This window comes from Enhydra lutris, unplaced genomic scaffold (assembly GCF_002288905.1).
Source record: "Enhydra lutris kenyoni isolate GAN:26980312 unplaced genomic scaffold, ASM228890v2 scaffoldscaffold6, whole genome shotgun sequence".
Classification (NCBI taxonomy): Eukaryota; Metazoa; Chordata; class Mammalia; order Carnivora; family Mustelidae; genus Enhydra; species Enhydra lutris.
In genome coordinates, this window is record NW_019154090.1 from 23,522,239 (window position 1) to 23,544,807 (window position 22,569).

General features: G+C 42.1%; 1 protein-coding gene across 1 annotated transcript in view; it reads left to right on the top strand.

Moving 5' to 3' along the window:
* Nucleotides 1–22,569, top strand: part of LOC111141651 (transient receptor potential cation channel subfamily C member 4 associated protein) — a 70,679-nt gene that overhangs the window by 36,904 nt on the left and 11,206 nt on the right. Inside the window, exons 8-10 of the mRNA XM_022494370.1 lie at nt 5,825–6,010; nt 16,443–16,585; nt 21,609–21,740. Of these exons, the coding sequence (XP_022350078.1) occupies nt 5,825–6,010; nt 16,443–16,585; nt 21,609–21,740 (461 nt within the window). The remainder of the gene's footprint in view (nt 1–5,824; nt 6,011–16,442; nt 16,586–21,608; nt 21,741–22,569) is intronic.

A 22,569-nucleotide genomic window follows, 5' to 3' on the forward strand; every position in this document is an offset into this window, starting at 1 on the left:
CAAGTGGTCAGAACTGTATTTCTAGTTATTAAAGAATATAATTTTACACATTTTAGTCATATGTAAAAACAGAAATATATGACTCTGTGAACCCCAGTTTCATGGTTCCCCCTCCAGGCTCGTTTTTCTTCCTGATTACATAGATCCGAGGCCCTCCCTTGGTCTTTGTAGGCTTTTCTTCCCTTCCCCCCTCCTTTCTTATGACTTTTAAGGAGTGCTCATTTTAGCAAATCATAAAATATACATTCTTAAAAACATACGAATTTTATTATAACTAAATTATACCTTAAAGCTGATTTAAACACACTGACGAAAGCTCACATTTGTTAAGTTCCTGCTATGTAGCAAACACTGAGCTAACTGCATTAGCTAGGAGTGATTTTATTTACCTTCCAAGTAGCCCTGTGAAATAGAGGTTCGCATCCCCTTTGCACAGCTTAGGAAGGTGAGGGTCTTAAATGTTCACTATTGGATACCTGTGTGTGCTGTGGCACTAGGTCACTTTCATCTCAGTTTCCCATTTAAGGAAACTGTTCTGGCAGATTATTTTTATCCTGCTAGTATCAATTACCTTCACATACCTGTTTATAAGCTGCTTTAAGTGAAACCAGCATTGCCCATCATTCTTGGAGGACAAGGTATTCTAGTCAGTTGGTTTTTTTAATTAACTGAGAGTTAACCTCAAACCCAGGTTTCTTTGATTTGGGTTATTAAAAAAAGAAAGTCTTCATAAAATAACTAAGTTCACTTGTATACCTGTGTGGCTAATCCATGAGATAATCTACATGTGATGTCTGCTTATAGCTTTTGGGTTGAAGTTTTAGTTAATGTTGTATTTTGGCACATGTTGTACAGGGTCTGACCTTTCCCAGCTCTCTGACCATAATTCCTGTTGCCCTGCCCCCCACTCCACACACATTTCTCTAGTCACATGCCCTGGGAAGGCCAAGGTGAACATAATTAAATCACAAGTACGGTGAGAAAGATCTTAGTCCTCAATGTTGGCATGCTTCAGTTGAACTCCAGTACTAAATACTTTTAAATAGAGCCATGTATAATAATCATCTCAGGCTGCCATAACCAGGTACCATAACTGGGTGGCTTAAACAACAGAAGTTCATTTTCTCCCCCTTCTGGAGGCTAGAGGTCACGATTAGCATTGGTTTCTGGTGAGGTCTCCCTTCCTAGCTTGTGGGCGGCTGCCTTCTCACTGTGTCCTCAGGTGGTCTTTCCTCTGTGTATGTACAAAGAGAAAGCAATTTCTGGTGTCTCTTCCTCATATAAGAAGACCAACCCTGTTGGGTTAGGGCCCACTCTTAATGACGCCATTTAATTACCTTCCTAAAGCCTGCCGTCTCCAGATACATTCATATTATGAATTAAGGCTTCAACATACAAATTTGGGGGAGGGGACACAATTCGGACCATAAGAGTATGGAAAGTAGACATGCTTTTGTTTCGTTTTTCATAAGCTGTGGCTGTTTTCTTGCCCAGCAAAATGATTTATACTGTCTTCCTGGAGCTCATATAATAATAAAAATGTTAGGCTCTAACAAATTTTTGGATTTCTCAGAACTACCAGTTATTCTTCTGTCCATTCAGAAGGGAACAGATAGTTTCATCAGGGGGAAAAATCATTCAAGATTTTAGTCAAAAATGTGGATGAAGCCACAGGCCAGATAATTATCAATTTGTGGGTGACGTGAGCTAAGTAAGAAGCGCTGATTTCTGTCAGCTAGGACAGGATAGAATAGAATAGATAGATAGAATCCTCTCAGCTGGAAAGCAGGGCCTAAACTGAAGAGGAAAGTTTATGGGAATATTTCAAAATACTGATGTGTTAACAAGTAGAGGGAAGGTCTGTTTTTTTTTGTTTTTTGTGGTTTTTTTTTTTTGTTTTGTTTTTTTGGGAAGGTCTGCTTTTGCAGAAATTCTCAGAAGTTGTGTTTCAGTTGTCAACCAGTTTAACATTAACCAGTATTGTGGCTCACTGCCAGTAAGGCTGTGAGAGTTACAAGGACACTGTGAGACTGGGTGCCAGTTCCCTGAGGTTATGTATAATTTGATGAGCGTAATTGGGCCAATGATTTTTTTTCTGGGAGAGAGCCCCTAGCTCTCTTTCATCACTTTCATCACTTTTTCAAGAGGTAGTTGATTCACAAAGGCTTAGGAATCTCCAGGGTGGGGATTGGAGTCTCAGAAGCTTGAATGCTGGGCAGTCACATCTGAAGGGCTGTGTTGAGTATGCAGGGTGGGAAGAATAGGTCTTAGGAACTGTCCTGTGAGGAACAGAGAAACTGCAGCCATTCATCCTGCGTAAAAGAGGTTGAGAGTAAAAATCTGGCTTTGGGAGGATTTTCATGTAGAATCTACTCCTTTATTTATTTTTGGAAAAAGGTAAGATATATATCTAAAAGTTTCTTAAATAATAATAAGAAGAGAGTGGGTATATAGTAGAAAGTTTGTTCCCTTCTCCCATGGCATCCTGTTTCTCATGTGTCCCTCCCAAGAAATTCTCTACATGACCAGTCCAGGGGATGCAGGAGGGAAAGCGATTGACTCCTCCCTGTCTGTAGAGATGGTAGTATAAAATAAGCACCCTTTTGCCCCTTGCTTTTTTCACTTAACTTCATCTTTTTTTTTTTTAAGATTTTTTATTTATTTATTTGACAGAGAGAGAGATCACAAGTAAGCAGAGAGGCAGGCAGAGGGAGAGGGGGAAGCAGGCTCCCCTCTGAGCAGAGAGCCTGATGCGGGGTCGATCCCAGGACCCTGAGACCATGACCCAAGCTGAAGGCAGAGGCTTAAACCACTGACCCACCCAGGTGCCCCTCACTTATCCTACAAAGCATTCTATTCCAGTACCTAGAGAATTGTGTGATGCCTTTTCACAACTACATAGTATTCTAATATATGGGCATACCACAATTCACTAGCCCATCCCTGATTGATGGAAATTTTGCTTATTTTAATATTTTTGTTCTTACAAATAACAGGCTTGTGTATGGAGTATGATGTGCTGGATATTTGCCTTTTACACTTTGATGGGTGTTGACAGATTAACCCTGCAAAGAACTTACCGGTTCATTTTCTCCCATCCTGTATACCATTCCCAGTCTAGGGCCTTTTTAAACTTACGGATGTTTGCCAAACCAGTAAGTAAAAAATGGTATCTCAAAACAAAAAAGCTATCCCCGTGTATTTTTTTAAATTATGGTGAATGTCACATAAACAAACCACTTAAAGTGAACAATTCAGTGGCATTTAGTACATTTACAGTGCGTGCAAGCACACCTCCATCTATTTTGAGAACATTTTCATCACCCCAGAAGGTAACTGCATACACGTCAGACAGGTGACCTTCCCCATTCTCTCCAACCCTGGCAGCTACCTGCTTTGTTGTGGATGTCGCTGTTCTAGATAACCTTATAAAGGGAATCCTGGAATACGTGACTTTTTGTATCCTGATGCTTTCACTTAGCGTGAGGTTTTTGAGGTTCCTCTATGCTGTAGCTCATCAGTGTTTCATTTCTTTTCATGGCTGAATAATATTCATTATTTGTATATGCCACAATTTGTCACAATTTGTTTAGTCATTCATCTGGTGATGGACATTTGGGTTGTTTCCCATTTTGGCAGTTGAAGCAGTGCTGCTATGAATGTGTGTGTATGAATTTGGCACCTGTTTTCAGTAATTTGTGGGTATACTTAGGAGTGGAATTGCTGGGTCATGTGCTAATTCTACATTCAACTTTTTTTTTTATGATTTTATTTATTTGAGAGAGTAGGTGAGCACAATGGTGGGGCAGAGGGAGAGGGAGAAACAGATTCCCTGTGAGCAGGGAAACCACTGCATGTAGGACTCGATCGCAGGGCCCCAAGAGCCAAAGGCAGCCGCTTAATTGACTGAGCCACCAGGCGCTCCATGTTCAACTGTTTGAGGAAAAGTTAATTTTAATATAGTTTTAATGAGCTTTTTTAAAAAATGAGGTCAGACAGTATAGTCACTTACTAATTTATAGAGGATGGAAAGGGGCCTAAGATTATTTGCTGAGCATTGCGCTGGAACTGAATTTGTATGACTTTATATAATCCTAACTAATTTGTTGTAATTTATTTTATTTTTGAAGAATTTTCTTTCCTATTTTTCTTTTGAATTTTACTTTAAAAATTTTCATGTAAATTTTTCACACAGAGACAAGTATATGACAATATAACATTATGATGATACTTATTTCCCCATCACCTAGCTTCAACTGTCAGTGTCTCTTTTTTTTTTTAAAGATTTTATTTATTTATTTGACAGACAGATCACAAGTAGGCAGAGAGGCAGGCAGAGAGAGAGAGAGGGGGAAGCAGGCTCTTTGCTGAGCAAAGAGCCCGATGCAGGGCTCCATCCCAGGACCCTGGGATCATGACCTGAGCTGAGGGCAGAGGCTTTAACCCATTGAGCCACCCAGGCACCCCAAGTGTCAGTGTCTCTTTATCTGTATCCCCATTCACTCCTCCCCACCTTACTTTGAACTATTTTGAAGCAAATCCCAGATACCATAAAATTTAACCTGCATATATCACGGTGTTCCCACAAGATAGGGACTCTTTTTAAAAGTGACTCCAATACCATATTATACCCCCCAAATTAATAGTAATATTTTGGTATTATCAAATGCCTGTTTATTAATTTTCAGTTAGATGATGCATTCGTGTGGTCCAAAAAAAATCTACAGATTTAAAAAGGTGTTCATTGAAAAGATTTCCCATACTCTTATTTCCAGTGGCCTAATTCTCTTTGCCTTTGGTAGCCACTGGTGTTTTCTATCCTTCCAGGAAGATTTAATACATGTATAAGGAAATACATAGAGATATTAGCCCTTGTTTTTAAAGAAGGTTAAATGATAGATCCATGATCTACCACCTGGATTTCCCTGCCTCCACAGTGATTTATGTTCTCTTACTCTGATCAGAATTTCCATCTTACTGTTGTGAGCAAAATGAGATTAAGGGAAATAAGAGTTGTGATTATAAGAGAGTGATTATTCATTTTTTTTCTTTACCAAAAAAAAAAAACAAACACCTCCTTTCTTTCTGCTAGTACATGTAGGACATGTTTGTTACAGGAAAATCAAACTACAGAGAAGTAGTTTTAAAAGAAGCATTTATATCCTCTCCTACTCAGGAATGGCCACAGTGAACATCTTGTTGTATAGCTTTCATTCTTTACCTGTATATTATGTGGATATTTTAAGGAAGCAAATTTTTAACGAAAATGGGCTTACGCCGGTACTGTTTAATAATTTTTCCTCTAACAAGTAAAACTTAAACATTTTTTTTGAGAGATATCTCTGTGTAGAGATATATGTGTCTTTATTCTCAGTGTCTATTGTATTCTATTGTATTGGGATATTTTGTGTTTAATCGATATGCTGTTGATGACCGTGAGTTATCTTTACCTTTTTGCTATTGTAGAATCCACATCAGTGAATATCTTTGTACATGTGATCGGTTATTTCTTTGCAGGAAATCTCCAGAAATGAGCTTCCTGGCTCAAAGACACACAGGATTAAGAAATTAAAGTGATTCCAATTTCTTTTCCCACCAGTACTTGTAAAAGAGTCTATTTCCCTGCACCTGCTATCGAACTTGTTTCTCTAACTTAAGTACTATTTTACTTTGGCTTAGCATTTCATTTTGCAGAGAAACTCTGACTAGCTACTGTCAAATTAGAAATCATTCCCATCATGCAGGTAAAGAACAGGCTCACTGTTCAGGGTTTCAGAGCCGGTCTGTGTTTTGAAAATGCACTCTTTCACTCTCTCCTCGGCAGCGGCCCTTCTCAGCATCCCTGGCTTTGTTGAGCGACTTTGCAAGCTTGCGACCCGAAAGGTATCAGAGTCAACAGGCACAGCTAGCTTCCTTCAGGAGCTGGAGGAGTGGTACACATGGCTAGACAATGCTTTGGTGCTGGACGCCCTGATGCGAGTAGCTAATGAAGAATCCGAACACAATCAAGGTACTTGGGGTGGGTTTTCTGTGAGGGGGGGGATCTTTCCCTTAGGCGCCTGGAGCCATTCTTGACCTCTTTTCCAATGAGGATTAATTGAAATTTGCTCAAAGTAGAATTTTCCTCAGGAAAGTCCTAGATCATAACTGTTAAGACACTTTAGAAAGCTAGTGACAGAAACCTCTTTGAACTCTCTCAGAGTGGACCTGAAAGCAGGGTGAAGGGATTGGCTGGATCTAATAACCAGAACATTCTTAGGAACTCAGAGAGTCCTTTCTAAGTCTCTTCATTCTCCATGGTTCCGGTATTCTCTTCTCTACTCCGATGAGTGGACTTCTAGTTTTAGCAACAGCTTCCTGGTGAAGGGCTCTGGCCCATCTTGGGTCAGGTGCTCAACCCTTAAACATTTGACTCTGGCCAGCAGGATGGGGTCAGATTGTACAAATAGAGGAATTCTCACTGTAAAAGTGAAGAGGAGTTTTGTTTCCAGGATGGCAGTGTGTGGAGCTCTGTGGACCTTTTCTCTATGGCAACTATAAACAAAACCTATAAACAACAAAAACCATCCATGTAAAGTCTGTGGAAGTTGTTCTAAGGGCATACAGTAAATGAGGAGATCCTCCACACAATCTGCTAAAACTCAGAACAGTGATAGTCTGTGACATTTGAAGTCCTGCGTGTTGGAAGTTCCACTGTGGGCAGGTGTGGCCAAAAGGGTACAACCCTCAACAGGGGACAGGATTTCCAAACAAGGAATATGGTTTCTCACCATTGAGGAGGAGGGCAGACCACCAGCTTTTCTCATCCCCTCCAATTCCAAGTTGAAGAGGTTGAATTCTTGATGAGTGTATCCTATAAGCCAGGGGCTCCCTGCCCCAACTTTATTGAGCTACAGTAGATTTATAACCTTGTGTAAGTTTAAAGTGTGTAGCATGTTAATTTGATACATTTATATATTGCAAAATGATTATCAGCAGAGCATTAGCCCCTCATCCATCACATAATTATCATTTTTTTTGTGGTGAGAACATTTAAGATCCGCTTTTTTATTAGCATCATTCAAATATTACTAGCTATAATCACCACGCAGTACATTGGATGCCCAGAACTTGTTAATTTTAGAACTGAAAGTTTATACCCTTTGACCACTATCTTCCTATTTCTCCCAACCTCTCTGGTAACCAGTGTTCTACTAATTCTCTGAGTTTGACTTATTTAGATTCCACATATAAGTGATATTACACAGTATTTGTCTTCCTCTGACTTATTTCATTTAATTCACTTATTTCACATAATGCCAGGGGCCCCTTTCCCCCACCTGCCTCTGTACTACACTCAGTGCACAAGCTGTGCCCGAGGCCTGGCAAGCAAGAATTCTGTGACCCTATTGCCCTTGCCCCAACTCACTTGTAGGACAGAGAGATTCCATGCGAGGATCTCCATGCAGCATGCAAGCTGAGAAGGCTAAGAGTTTGCTGACCTTGCTCAGAGTAGTGGCACCGGAAGAGTGCCAGGAGGAGAATTAATAGGTAAGAACAGAAAGTAGGGAAGTTCAAAGCTAAGGGTGTTCTCAAAAACAGTGTAGATTTTGGTGGTAAGCAAATAAAAGGAGGCTGTTAGCTCTTAAGTGAGAACAAAAAGCTAAACTATAGGCTTAATATAGTTTACCCCCAAGAACCAGGCAAACAACTTAGCAGAGCTCTTCTGAGATCAAAACCAACTCAGACTCAAAAACTACCTTTGCCCAATTTTAATTGGATTAGACTTTGGAGTGCTTTATGCCCCAAGGCATTGTCAAAAGTAGAGCATTCAGTCAGCAATTAGTGGAGTCTGACAGCTGGGTTTCATACCAGATGCAGAAATCTTAACAGAGAGATCAAGGGAAGAGCCATAGAGAGCCCTGCTAAAACACCGTCATCCAGGGAGACTGTAAACATGCCCACGGCTGCACACACTGAGACAAAACACAAAAGACCTCCCTAAGCCATGGAGAAATAGATTTCACTGGAATAAGCTCCCAGGTCACTAAAGAAATGAACAAAGAAATAACAACAAGCCCTGAAAAAAGGGAAGGGGAATCAGAGTTGCTGAATTATTTACTTAAAATGTCATTTTTTAAATAAAATTGGGGATATGCAAAGAAACAAAGTACAGCCCATACACAGAAGAAAACAGGCAACAGAAGTTGCTTGTGAGACAGCCCAGAAAGCAGATCTAAGAGACCTCAGAGCACCCAATATAAGGATGGCCAAAGAACTAAAGGAAGTTATGCTTAAAGAAGTAAAAGAAGGGCCACCTGGGTGGCTCAGTCAGTTAAGCATCTGCCTTTGGCTCAGGTCATGATCCCAGAGTCCTGGGATTGAGTCCCACATCAGGCTCTTTGCTCGGTAAGGAGTTTGCTTCTCCCTCTGCCCCCCACCCCCGCTCTGCTCTCTCTCTCTCATTCTCTCTCTCTGACAAATAAAAATTAAAAAAAAAAAAAGAGAAGCTAAAGAATCTGTGACTACATCAGATCGAGAATATCAGTAAAGAGATAGGAGATATAAAAAAGAGCCAGATGGAAATCCTGTGGTTTATTAAATTATAAGTAACTGGAGTAAAAAATTCAACGAAAGGAGCAAGAAGAATGTTTGAAAAAAATAGTGGCTGAAAACTTCCCAAATTTGAAAAGCATTAATGTACACATCTGAGAAGCCCAAAGAACTGGAAGTAACATAAACTCCGAGATTTACACCCAGATGCATCATGATAAAAATGTTGGAAGACAAAGAGAAAATCTTGGAAGTAGCAAGAGAAAAACAACTCCTGTGTTCAAGAATATCTCAGTAAGATTGATAGCCGACTTCTCAGAAGTAACAGAGGTCAGAAAGCAGTGAGATAACCTATTCAGAGTGCTGAAAGAAAATCTCAGCAGCAAAACTTTCTTTCCAAAACGTAGGTGAAATAAAGAAATTTCTAGATAAACAAAAAGAGAATTTGTTATTAATAGCCCTGCCTTTTGAGAAATACCAAGGGAATTTCTTCAGGCTGAAAGCAAGTGACCTCAGACAGTAATTTAAATCTACACAGAACAGCAAGGAGCATTACTACAGGCAATTACATAATCATAAAAGACAATATAAATGCCCATTTCTTCTCCTTTCATTAACGAATTTAAAAAGCGGTTAGGTAAAACCATAGGTTTATAATTACATTGTTGAATCTGTGACATACGAAATGTACTTGAGACAGTAACAGCACAAAGAAACTTTGTGGGACCAAATTTTGTGGGATCTTGGGTGGGACCAGAGTTGTATTGCAGTAAGGAAATTATACAAGATGGTAACTTGAATCAACGCTAATCAATGAGGAAAACTAAAATGGTAAGAGGATCAATATAACAAACTCTATTAATATTTACTTTCTTTCCTCAGCTTCTTGAACAGACATAATAAGTAATCATTACAACACTGTATTGTGTAATAATGCATGCAACGTATTGTACAATAAATTGTTGGGTGGTTAGAGTCTTAGATGTAGTATGTGTAACAATAATAGCACAGAAAAGGGAGAAGGAATAGAGTTGTATAGGAACTCTGGAATTAGTATAAATCTGGAAAGATTCTGTCAAATTAAAATGTATGTGGCAAACCCTATAGCAACTGCAAAGAAAGTAACTTTAAAAATACAGTGAGGAAGTCATTAAAGGAATTATAATGTTATACCAGAAAATGTTCACTTACTACAAAAGAAAGTATTATAAGAGAAATAGGGGAATTAAAAGACACATGAGATAATGTAGAAAACAAAAATTAAAAAGGCAGAAGTAAATCCAGCTCTATCAGTAATAACCTTGAATATGAATGGATTAAAGTAGTTCATCCAAAAAACAGATTTGTCATATTGGATTTTTTAAAAAAGATCCAGTTGTTATGCAGCCTGCAGGAGGCATACTTTCTTTTCTTTTTTCTTTTTTCCTTTTTTTTAAGTAGGCTCCACACTCAATATGGGGCTTGAACTCAGGTAACCTTGAGATCAGGAGTTTTTCTGACTGAGCCAGGGAGGTACCCCCCAGGAGGCAAACTTTCTATTCAAAGATAGAAATAGGTTGAAAGCAAAGGATAGAAAAAGATTTGTCCTGCAAAGAGCAACCATAAGAAAGCCGGAGTGGCTGATACTGAAAAAGACTTCATTTATTTTTTTTAAAGATTTTATTTATTCATTTGACAGAGATCACAAGTAGGCAGAGAGGCAGGGAAGAAGGGAGCAGGTTCCCTGTTGAGCAGAGAGCCCAACGTGGGGCTCAATCCCAGGACCCTGAGATCATGACCCGAGCCGAAGGCAGAGGCTTTAACCCACTGAGTCACCCAGGCACCCCCTGAAAGAGACTTTAAAGCAGAAAATGTTATCAGAGACAAAAAGGACATTTTATAATAATAAAAGTATTAGTCTGTTAAGAAGATGTAACAGTTATAAACATACATCTAACAACAGAGCAAAAAAACAAAAAAAAAAAACCCAAAAACTAACAGATTTAAAGAGAGAAATAAGCAGACCAGAGGTAGTGGTTGGAGCCTGGAAAACCCCACTTCGCATAATGGAGCAAACAACTAGACAGAGGATCGAGAAGGAAACAGAAGACTTGAGCAGCAAGTAAACTGCCTAGACTTACTAGATGCATTTAGAACATACCACCCAGCCCCCGCAGAATGCATATTTTTCTCATGTGCACTTGGAACGTTCTCCAGCATAGACTGTACGCCAGGCCATCTAAAAAGCCTCAGTAAGGGGAAAAGGATTAAGATTGTACAAACCATGTATTTCAGCCACAGTGGAGTGATATTAGCAATCAGATGTTAGAAACCGGGAAAATCAGTAATACGCTTCTAATTAACCATGGTTCTGAGACAAAATCACAAAGCATTAAAAGATACCTTGAGACATCGGAGAAAGACAACTATCATATGATCTCCCTGATATGAGGAAGTGGAGATGCAACGTAAGGGGTTTGGGGGATAGGAAAAGAATAAACGAAACAAGATGGGATTGGGAGGGAGACAAACCATAAGAGACTCTTAATCTCACAAAACAAACTGAGGGTTGCCGGTGGGGAGGAGGGTAGGGAGAGGGTGGTGGGGTTATGGACATTGGGGAGGGTATGTGCTATGGTAAGTGCTGTGAAATGTGTAAACCTGGCGATTCACAGACCTGTACCCCCGGGGCTAATAATACATGTTAATTTTTAAAATTTTTTTTAAAAAGATACCTTGAGACAAATGAAAACGAGGATACAACATACAGAACTTAAGGAATACAACTAAAGCCTGCTGATAAGGGAGAAGTCTTTAGCTATAAATGCCTACATTTTAAAAAACTGACAAAATGAAATCCCAAGTCAGTGGCCTAATTTTTTTCTCCTTAAGTTATTGAAAAAAGAAGAGGCAAGCTATACTCTCAAAGCAAGCAGATAGAAAGAACGATAGAATTGGCATAGAAATTAATGAAACAGAGCATAGAAAACAATAGAGAAAATCTGCAAAAACCAGCAGTTCATTCTTTGAAAAAGTCAACAAAATTAACCTTGAGTTTCACTGACCAAGATTAAAAAAAAAAAAAAAAAAGACAAGATTGAAACTACTAAAACCGGGAATGAAAGAGAGGACATGACAACCAAGCTTACAAAGCTAGAAAGGACTCAGGGAATACCATACACATCTGTGTGCCAGCAAACTAGACAGCTTGGATGAAACAGCTGATAAGAAAGACAAAAACTCCTGCAGCTAACTCAAGACGAAAGAAAATCTGAACAGACCTATAACAAGTAATTTGAACTAGTAATGAAGAAGCTACCCCCAAACAAAAGCACTGCCCACATGGCTTCACTGGTCAGTTATGCCAACCGTTTAAAGAAGAATCAACACCAGTATGTCACAGACTTCCACAAAATAGAAGAGGAAACACTTCCCAACTCATCTTATGAAGTCATTATTAACCTGATACCCAAACCAAAGACACTACAAAGAAAGCACAGACCAATATCTCTTATGAATTTAGATGTAAAAATTCCCAAGAATATACTAGCAAACCAAATACAGCAACGTACAAGGATTATACACTTGACCATGTATATATATATGAATAAGTAGGATTTATTCAGGGTTGATTCAATATGAATCAGTTGATGTATACCCTGTGTCAGTAGAACAAAGGACAAAAATTTACATGATCATTTCAGTAGATGCAGAAATGCTTCACACAAAATCCAACATGCCTTCCTGATAAAAACACTCCAACTAGGAATAGGAAGGAACTGCCTCAGTCTGTTAAAGGACATCTACGAAAACCCACACCCAACGTACTTCATAGTACATTGACACTGAAAGCTTCTCCTCAACTAAGATCAGACACAGGCACAAGACAAGAATGCCTGCTCCTGCCACTTCGGCTCAATGCTCTGTTGGGGGTTCTGGATAGGCAGTTAGACAAGATAGAGAAAATAGAAACCATCCGGATTAGGAAGAAGTTAAATTGTGTTTTCTTCATAGACGACATGATCTTATTTAGGGAAAAACCTAAGGAATCCAGTAAAAAAAAAAACATTAAATTAATAAGTGAGTTAAGAAAAGTTTTAGAATACAAGGTCAGTATACATAGTTGTGTTTGTATACAGTAGCAATGAACAAACCAAAATGAAATTAAGAAAACAATTTCATATACAAAAGCATCAAAAAGAGTCAAAAGCTTAGGGATAAATTTAACAAAGAAATGCAAAACTTACACTCTGAAAATTGCAAAACATCTTCAATATTGAAAGAAATGAAAGAGGACCTAAATAAACGTAAAGATACTCGTGTTCCTGGGTTGGAAGGCTCGGTATCGTTAAGGTTCATACTCCACATGTTGAGCTATACGTCTATCTACAGATTCGGCACGGTCCCTTGTCAAAATCCCGACTGGCTTCTTTGCAGAAATGGACTAGCTACAAAGCATATGTCTAATAATAATTAATAGTTATAAGGGACTGAATCTAGAATTTGTAAAGAACACCTACAGCTCGATGATCAAAAGACAATGCATTTCGAAATGTGGGCATAGGACCTAAATAGGCATTTCTCCATGGCAGGTGACCAGATAGCCAATAAACACATTAAAAAGATGCCCAACATCATTAATCATCAGGGAAATGCAAATCCAAACCACAATCACATACTACTTCATACCTGCTGGGATGTCTATCATCAAAAGATAGATGATGGCAAGTGTTGGCACAAGGATGTGAAGAAATCAGAACCCTTGTTCTCTGTTGGTGGGTGTGTAAAGTGGTGCGGCCATTTTGGGAAACAGTCTTGACAGTTTTCAAACAGTTCCTCAAAAGGCTAAACAGAGTTGCCATATGACCCAGAAGTTCCAGTCCTAGTTATGTTTTCAAGAGAAATGAGAACATATTGACGTAAAAACTTACACATGAGTACTCACAGCTGCAGATTTATAATAGTATCTGAAAACAACCCAAGTGTTCATCAGCTGGTAAATGGATAAGAGAATGTGGTCTATGTGTACAGTGCAGTGTTACTCAGCGATCTGAAAAATGGAGTCCTGACACATGTTACCCCCTGAGTGAATCTTGAAACCATCGTGCTAAGCGAAAGAAGCCGGGCGTGAAGGGTCACATATGTGATTCCGTTTATATGAAATGTCCCAAACAGGCAGTTCCGTAGAGCCAGAAAGTGCTTTAGTGGATGCCTAGGGATGAGGGGTTTGGTGGGGAATGGGGATTGGCTGCCAGTGAGTGAAGGATTTCTTTTTGGGGTGACAAGGTGCTCTAAAGTCGGTTGTGGTGATGGCTGAATATGCTAAAAACCATTGAATCGTACACTTCAAGTGGGTGAATTGTATGTGAATTGTAGCCCAAAGCTGTTTAAAAAAAAAAGAATGCCTATGCACCGGTACAGACACAAGGTTGAAGACCCCTTGAATTAGTTTGTGGCACTGAAGAGATTCGGGGGGAAGCATTGGCTTCTCAAACTAGTTTGCCCAGCCTCATCCTTGGGAATGAACCTTGTTGCTAAGCTCTGGCCATCGCTTTAAGAACTGCATTTAAAAAAAAAAAAAACTTACCAAAGACTTCCTTGTCAGGCCTGTGCAAACCAGGCACCGAAGACTGGCAGTTCCTCAGGGTTGAGTCCGAGCTGCCTGTGTTTCTGTTTCTCCACAGATGTTTATTACTGAGGAGGGCTTGTGTGCCATTTGCTGTGCCTGCTCCTCCCATAGACTTCCTGTCCTGCAGTCGCCCCGAGCCCCCTGAGCTAGGTGACAAGGACGCTGAGGCTCTCGAGGCCACGCAGCAAGTGTGCCGCGGAGGCAGGATCTACATGATAGCTCTTCTCAGTCTCTCCACAAATCAGTTGACTCTTAAACTGTTCTGGGAGCTGGGCCAAGGAGTCCCAACATGGAAATTGAGTAATTATGATTTTTCTCCCAACATGCAGGCAAATACATGTTTTTTGAGATAGCGTTTTCTCAGTTCAGTTTTCTCCAGTAAATTTTTCTTAAGTCTTTGCCCACTGCCATTTTTAGTTGCAGATGAAAAGGAAAAAAACCAAGTAGCAAGCGAGCATTCGCAGAAAAACGCAAGTGTTTTGTTTCTATTTAACATATACTCACGTGTTCCTGACATGTGCCAGGCATAGCTTGCAGTACTTTGAATATACTAAATCCTTTCATCTTGGCATCACGGGTAAGAGATTGGTACTGTTGCCGTCATCCCAGTTTTACAGGTGAGGACGGATACTGAAGCAGAGTGACATCCACCGGTTTGCCCAAGGCCACCCAGCTGGTGAACAGCAGAGCTGGGGTTCAGACCCAGCGGCCTGGCTCAGGGGCTGTGCTCTTGAGTCCTGTGCCACGCTGCCCCTCAGTCTTGCTCACCCCACGACTGGTCGTCTCCCAGCATTGTGACTTTGTATTAGTGCCATAATATGGCTGGAAAAAATAGTCCCACGTCTGTAGGGCAGAGTAGCTAGGGTTCTTGAGGCATGGTATCACCCTGCAGAAGTCACCAGACTTGCGCGTGCTCCTTACCCAAATATGATTTGATAACCACTGCTCTGCTCCATGTGGTTTTTCTGGCCCTTTGCCAAAAGGTCTCTAGGGCAGCAGTTCCAGTGGGAGCCTAGAAGCATCTTAATAGTTAACTGCTTCATTCTTTCACCTTAAGGATGAGGAAAACTGAGGGGACATAAACCCTAAGTACTCCTGACTCTGACCAGTGCTCTTTTAAAATAATAGGGACCTAAAAAAAATAAAATAAAAAGGACCTAAGAGGGAGGCTTCCCAAGAACCAGGTGCTGGGCTTTTCTTGTGTTCTCATTCACTCCTCACAGCTACCCTAGCCACCCACGGCAGCACTGCTGTCCCCGCCCTTCTACAGAGCAGTTCGAGGCCTTGTGAGGAGGTAACTTGCCCAGTGTCACACAGCTAGCAAGTCGTAACTCCAGAACCCTCAGCCTCTAGCGCTTGCCGCCTTCCTGTGAGTTCACCTCACCAGCCTGCATGACTCACTGAGACTTGTTTGTTAATGGGGTAGTAGAATAAATGTGATGCTTGACTAATGCCCAAAACACGATATCTGGCACATATCAGGTGTTCCAGAAATACGACTTCGCTGCTGCCGTTGTTACTAATAATGAAACTGGGTAACATGGTCTGTGAGTAGATGATGCGTTCGTCTGTATCACTCACAGTGATGGTGGTGCCCAGTCTGCCTTAGAAAGTTGTACCTTGGAAAACTTCAGATGGTTCTTCGAAAAAACAGGAGAAGTCTCGGAGAAGGATCCCTCTGTCTTTCAGCAGTGCCTCCTCGTAGAATTGAGGCAGAGGAACCGCGTACTTAGAGTCATTTGTGACCCGAAGAGAGTTTGGCACAATTAGTGGCTTAGGGAAGTGGGCACTTGGGCGTGGGGCACTCGCTGTTGGCGGCGGGAGAAGGGATGAATCGCGTCACTGTGTTGGCTGCATCAGAGCATTTCTAGTGTGTTAAAGTTGATAAAATACAATGAAACTGCAGTCGATTTTTCCCCCTTTTTTTGTTGAGGTATAATTGACATACAACATTGTATTAGCTTCAGGTGTACAACATAGTGGTTCGATATTTGCATATAGTGCCAAATGATCTCTGCTGTCAGTCTAGTTAACACCTGTCCCCATACTACAGAATTTTTTTCCTTACGATGCACAGAGTCAGTTTTTCGAAGTTTCTAAGCTTGCCTGGCCCTTGGGGAGCTGGAAGGGATTTTGTGGCTTTCCAAGTCTCTGTCATGGCCTCAGGGGCCAGTCTCATGGCTCTGTTACCTCAGGTCTGTCCAGACTGGCTTTGAGGGGCAGAAACATGTTTCTTCACAAGCAGTGACTCAATCTTCTCTCTCGGTGGCTGTCCCAGCCTCCATTGTGTTCCCTCCCCCAGGGGCCTCTGAGGAGAATGGCCTGCCTCACACTTCCACCAGGACCCAGCTGCCGCAGTCGATGAAGATTATGCATGAGATCATGTACAAACTGGAAGTGCTCTATGTTCTCTGTGTGCTGCTGATGGGGCGTCAGCGAAACCAGGTGGGCCCCTCCCCCACGTCTCAGAATAAGAGGAGCCACTTGCGTGCCACTACTGTGTCTGTAGCCCCGCTAGGCATGGGGCTCATTTTCCTTCTCTCTGTTCTACGCATCAGGAAACTGGTCTCATTCCAGAGTCCAGAACCTTTTCCACCGTAGCTTGCCGTGGGGCAGCATTTCTGGGCAGAGCATTGGTTCCCAGGGCAGGAGCTGGTGGCTTGGCCATGTTACCTGACCTTGTTAATGTGAAGAGTAAAGGTTACTGTGGCAAGGTGACTGCCCTGGAGATGTACTAGAGGACTTGCCAGTCCAGTGGGGGCTCAGGGTGATGGCCAGAGCCCGGAGCTGTGTCGGATTACAAAAACTGGGCAGCTTTGGGGGGCTCTGGATATGTTGGGGTTCCCTGACCCTTGAAGCAGTTCTAAGAGGGAGGAGCAAGGGTCTTTAATCTCCAAAGGGAGAAAGAGAGCCCTGGAACTATATAGTGCTCTTCTTCAAGATGGCAGAGAAATGGCCTTCTCCACCAGCCAATCATTGTCCTGTGGATGAGAAAAGGTAGGTGTTGGGGGCGGGGCACTCAGTAGTCCTTAAGCTCCTTTTTGAGTCAGACACTGGACGGTCACAACGGCTCTGTGTGAGACTGGTGCAGTCATCCCCGTTTTGGACAGGGTAGCCAGGGAGGAGACTCACTGAAAAGATGACATGCAGCATGGAGATGTTGTGAGGAACGTGAGGGGGCGGGGCACACTGATCCCCCTGGCAGCCTACCAGGTAGAGGGAGCAAGTGCCGAAGTGGGAGTGTGGCCCCCCAACCCAGTGGGTTGGTGGGACAGTAGGGAACAGGCAGCAAGGCGGAGGTAGGGAGGGACTGTGCGGGGTCAGACCGTGTCGGACTTTAATTGGCCATTTTCAGGACACGTGGTGTTTTCTTCTGGCTGCTTTGTGGAAGAGATGATCGTAGCCAGGACCTGCATGTTGGCGGAGGGGGGTGGTGACAAGTGCTTGCGTTCTGGATATATTCTGAAGGTAGAACAGATAGAATTTGCTGCAGGTTTGAATGTGGGCGTGAGAGAGGGATTAAGGGTAACTTCTTTAACTTCTTATAAGGTTTTTTTGTTTTGTTTTTTAAAAGATTTTATTTATTTATTTGACAGAGATCACAAGTAGGCAGAGAGAGGTGGGGGGAAAGAAGGCTCCCCGCTACTCAGAGAGCCTGATGCGGAACTCAATCCCAGGACCCTGGGATCATGACCTGAGCCGAAGGCAGAGGCTTTAACCCACTGAGCCACCCAGGCACCCTGTAACTTCTTCCAAGGTTTTTGGCCCAAGCAGGTGGGAGGATGGATTGGCCATTGACTGAGATGGTTAAGACTGTGAGTTAGGAAGTTGGGGGTGAGGGACAGAGGCATAGGGAGAAAGGCAAGGGATTTAGTTTGAACAAGTTAGGATTGAAGTGTCTGTTAGAATCGGCATCTGAGGACGCCTGGGTGGCTTGCTCAATTGGGCATCTGCCTTCGGCTTAGATCATGATCCTAGGGTCCTGGGATTAAGTCCCCCATCAGGGTCCTTGCTCAGCAGGGAGTCTGTTTCTGCCTCTCCCTCTGCCGCTCCCCCTGCTCATGCTCTCTCTCTCTGATAAATAAATAAATCTTTAAAAAAAAAAAAAAAAAGTATTGGCCGGCACCTGGATTATCTGTACCTGGAATTAGGGGAGAGGTCCGGTGTAGAGCTAGAACTTTGGGGGTTGTCAGTATATGGTTGGTATTTAAAACCAGGACCATGGGTGAGATATCTCCCTGACCTTCACAGTATCAAAGCTCCTTCCTTCAGCATGGACGATATATAGAAAATAATAGTCACTGTGCTTTACATGTGTTGAGTGCTTTTACCATTTTTGAGAAAATCTCACACTTATTTGAATTTTCAAGTATTTGGGAAGTTATAAAACAGGCGGTAACTCTCTGTCTCCTCACTTGATGCTTGAGAAAACCCAGGTACAAAAAGGGGTGTGCTCTCAGGCTCCAGGCATCAGGAGAGCCAGGATTTAGACTCTGCTCTCATGACTCTGCCTTCTGTCCCCCCATGACTGTCCCCTGCTCCCTGAGCCTTCCTGTTACTAAGGCTTTACGACTCAGTCATTGCGGTGTCTAGTTCTAAACTGCGTGATTACAGCCGCTGCTTCCTTGGAAGGCCCATGGCCTCGCCGCAGGCCCCTGCCTGCCCGAGAGCCAGTGTTAGGCTGTCGCAGCCTCATCTGCACAGTTGGCATTTACTGTGTTCCTCCTGTGTGCCCTGCACTGTGTGCATGCGCCTCTCCGAGCCTGGGACAGCGAGGGGAAGGGTTTCCCTGGCCAGGCCTCCCAGAAGGCTCCTCCTCAGAGTGCTTATTATTGGGCCCTCAGGCCAAGTTCTCTGGCCAGTCTTGGCTAAGTTGAAATCACTAGACTGGAAACCTGCCCCAGATGTTGGGAGTTGCATTTGGTGCAAATGTAAATAATCCCTCCAGTACTTCTTGTCCGTCAGGCCTTGGGCTTCCCCCATATTACCACATTAAATCCTTTCAGCAGCTTCGATATCCCTCATTTTCTGTCAGGGGACTCAGGCTCAAAGAAGAACGTTGCTCAGGGTCACATCTTTGTCAGGTTCTGGTCTCCTGAGATAAACACACAACTGTGGTGGGCCCGAAAGGGTTGGGCTTTAGGACCAGAACACCTGAGGTAGGTAGGGTGACATTTCCACCACTGACTTGCCCAGGTTGGTCCTGCTCAACTTCCCCTTCCCCTTATAAAATGGGATTTAGTATGCACTGGTGCTGTGCTCAGGACTTTACATATATATTCTGACCTTGTCCTTAAAATAGCCCTGAGAAGAAGAAGTAATAGCTTAGTTTTCTATAAAAAAAATATTTTTGATAGGTAAATAATTTACATAGTTCTATATTAAAATGTGTAAATAAGTATCAGTGAAGCCTTTCTCCTCTCTGGTCCTGAACATTCTGGTTTTTCCATGAAGCATCTAAGTTTACCAGTTACTCATGTATCCTTCTAGAGACATTTTATGCTTATAATAAAGCAAATGTATTCCTCTTTCTTTTTTTTTTTTTTAAACACAATCAGTAGTATAGCATGTATGTATTTGCTCTCTTGTTTTGTTGTTGTTTCTTTTTAAATATTTTATCTATTTGTCTGACAGCACAAGCAGGGGAAGAGAGGCAGAGGGAGAGGAGAAGCAGACTCCCCATTCAGCAGGGAGCCTGACACAGGACTCGATCTCAGAACCTTGGTATCGTACCTGAGCCGAAGGCAGACACTTAACCAACTGAGCCACCCAGGCGCCCCCATGTTTGCTTTCTTAGTATTGATTCTTGGTGAATGTTCACTAAATGTGAAAAGGCTCAATTCTTTTTTACTGGTACGTTATATCCTTCTGAATGGATATACCATAATTTATGCAACTAATCCTCATTGATGGGGAATATAGCTTATATCTGTTCTCTTGGTATTGGAAATAATCCTACCATGAGTGACTTTATACATATGTCATTTAGTATGTATGTGGATCTGAGAATAAATTCCTAAAAGAATCGCTGGACAAAGGGACTATGTGTTTGTAATTTTTAGAGATATGACCAAAATGTCCTCCTTCTGCAGGTGGTACCCCAGTATGCCCTCCCGGAAGCAGCAGTGTGAGAGCAGGCCTGAGGCCAAGCTCACCGACACAGTGTTATAAAACTTTCTTCTTTACTAATCTGAAAAAAAGTGGTGGTGATCGGAATTTCTCTTACTATTATAAGTGAGGCTTATTACTTTGTATACATTGAAGAATATCTTATATTTTCTGGTCTCTATCCTTTGCCCATTTTTTCTGTGAGGTTGGTCTTTTAGTTTAAGGTATTTGTAGCATTCCGGGTGCCTGGGTGGCTCCGTTGTCAAGCAGCTGCCTTCGGCTCAGGTCATGATCCTGGAGCCCCAGGATCAAGTCCCACATTGGGCTCCTTGCTTGGCAGGGAGTCTGCTTCTCCTTCTGACTGCTCCCCTCTCATGCTCTCTCACTCTCTCAAATAAATAAAATAAAATAAAATTTTTTTTAAAAAAGAAGAGATTTGTAGGATTCCTTAGAGAGGAAATTAGCTTTTTGCCTGTGACTTGAGAGTCACAGTATGGACTTTGAATCATGGTATGGACTTTGCTTATTGTGAATTTTGCCACAGAGCATTTTTAAAGGTTTACATACATGGTTGAATTGAATGGTTTTCTGTTTTGCCTTCTAGATTTACTTAATAGACTTAATACTTTAGAAAGTCTCTCTCATTGTGTGGTCATTTTTTTTTTTTAAGATTTTATTTATTTATTTGACAGAGATCATAAGTAGGCAGAGAGGCAGGCAGAGAGAGAGAGGAAGGGAAGCAGGCTCCCTGCTGAGCAGAGAGCCCAATGCGGGGCTCGATCCCAGGACCCTGGGATCATGACCTGAGCCGAAGGCAGCGGCTTTAACCCACTGAGCCACCCAGGCACCCCGTGTGGTCATTTTTAAAAAAATTCTTTGCGTATATTTTTCTAGGATATTTAGTATTTAATTTTTTTTTAATGTTTATCTTGCCTCCAGTTGAAATTTATCCTACTCCGAAGCATGAGGGCTATTTTTATTTTTTAATGATATGAGGAGGGAACAAACTAGAAGGACTGAGAGATTTGATTAGGGTTACAAAGTTCATATGTGCTGGAGGTGGGAGTCAAACCCAGGGCTCTCTGAATCCAAACTCATGTTCTTAAAAGAGGACCCACCGTATAGTATGTCTTCTAGGAGTATTGTGGGGAATGTGTGAGTGGAGAGTAAAAGTGTATCTGTGCATAGTGAGAGTGCAGTGAGGGGTAGGCTAAGCGGGGGATTTTCTTTAAACCTCAGCAGTCCCTACTGACTATCTCTTTCTTTGTCCTAAAGATTGTTTGTACATGCCAAGCATGAGGCTTTGATGGATATTTGCAGCGCGGTTGTTGTAATGCTTTTATCTTCCTACCCCATCCAGGTTCACAGAATGATCGCGGAGTTCAAGCTGATCCCTGGGCTCAATAATTTGTTCGACAAGCTGATTTGGAGGAAGCACTCAGCATCTGCCCTTGTCCTCCACGGTCACAACCAGAACTGTGACTGCAGCCCGGTGAGCAGGGGGCATGGCAACAGATGAGATTGACTTGAGTTCTTTCAAGATCTGCTGTTGACCCTTTGAAATCTCATTTTTTAATTTTTGAGTTTTAAAGATTTTATTTATTTAGAGAGAGAGAGAGAGCATGAGCAGAGAGGAAGGGCAGAGGGAGAGAGAGAAGCAGACCCCGCTGAGCAGGGAGCTCAATGTGGGGCTCGATCCCACCCTGGGATCATGACCTTATCTGAAGGTAGACACTTAACCGACTGAGTCACCCAGACACACACACACACACACACACACACAATTTCATATATGTATATATATATTTATTTATTTTAATTCATAAAGTCTATATAATCCCATAAGTGGAAACTGCCTTGGAGAAGGGTCTGCTCCTGCCCTTCCGCTTGTGCAGAAATCCTTTTGGAGGCCCTGTGGCCAACTTTCTCTTGCATACCTCCGAAATGGGGCGCTCGCTATTCTCTAGGAAGGGTTCGTCACACCATGACCTAGTAGAAAGTTTTCCCTTGTTTTGTATTCTTCCCCCATTATATCGTCTATCCATCGGTAGTAGTTTTGCCCCCTGAAACCATGCACCACCAATGGTCTGTAGCCAAAAAGGGCTTTAGGATGCTTTCTTTTTTAAAGGGGCCAAGGGCTTGCCTCTGCCTGACCTCTCTTATGGTGTACTGGAGAGAGCATTGAACTGGGTGTTAGGAGGCCCATGTGCCGCTCAGCTTGTTAGGAGAGCTTGAGCGAGTCACTGAATCTCTGAGCCTATTTCTTGCAAAAGGAAGGTCCCACTCCCTTGCCTGCTATCTTCATGGGCCATGTGGAAGCC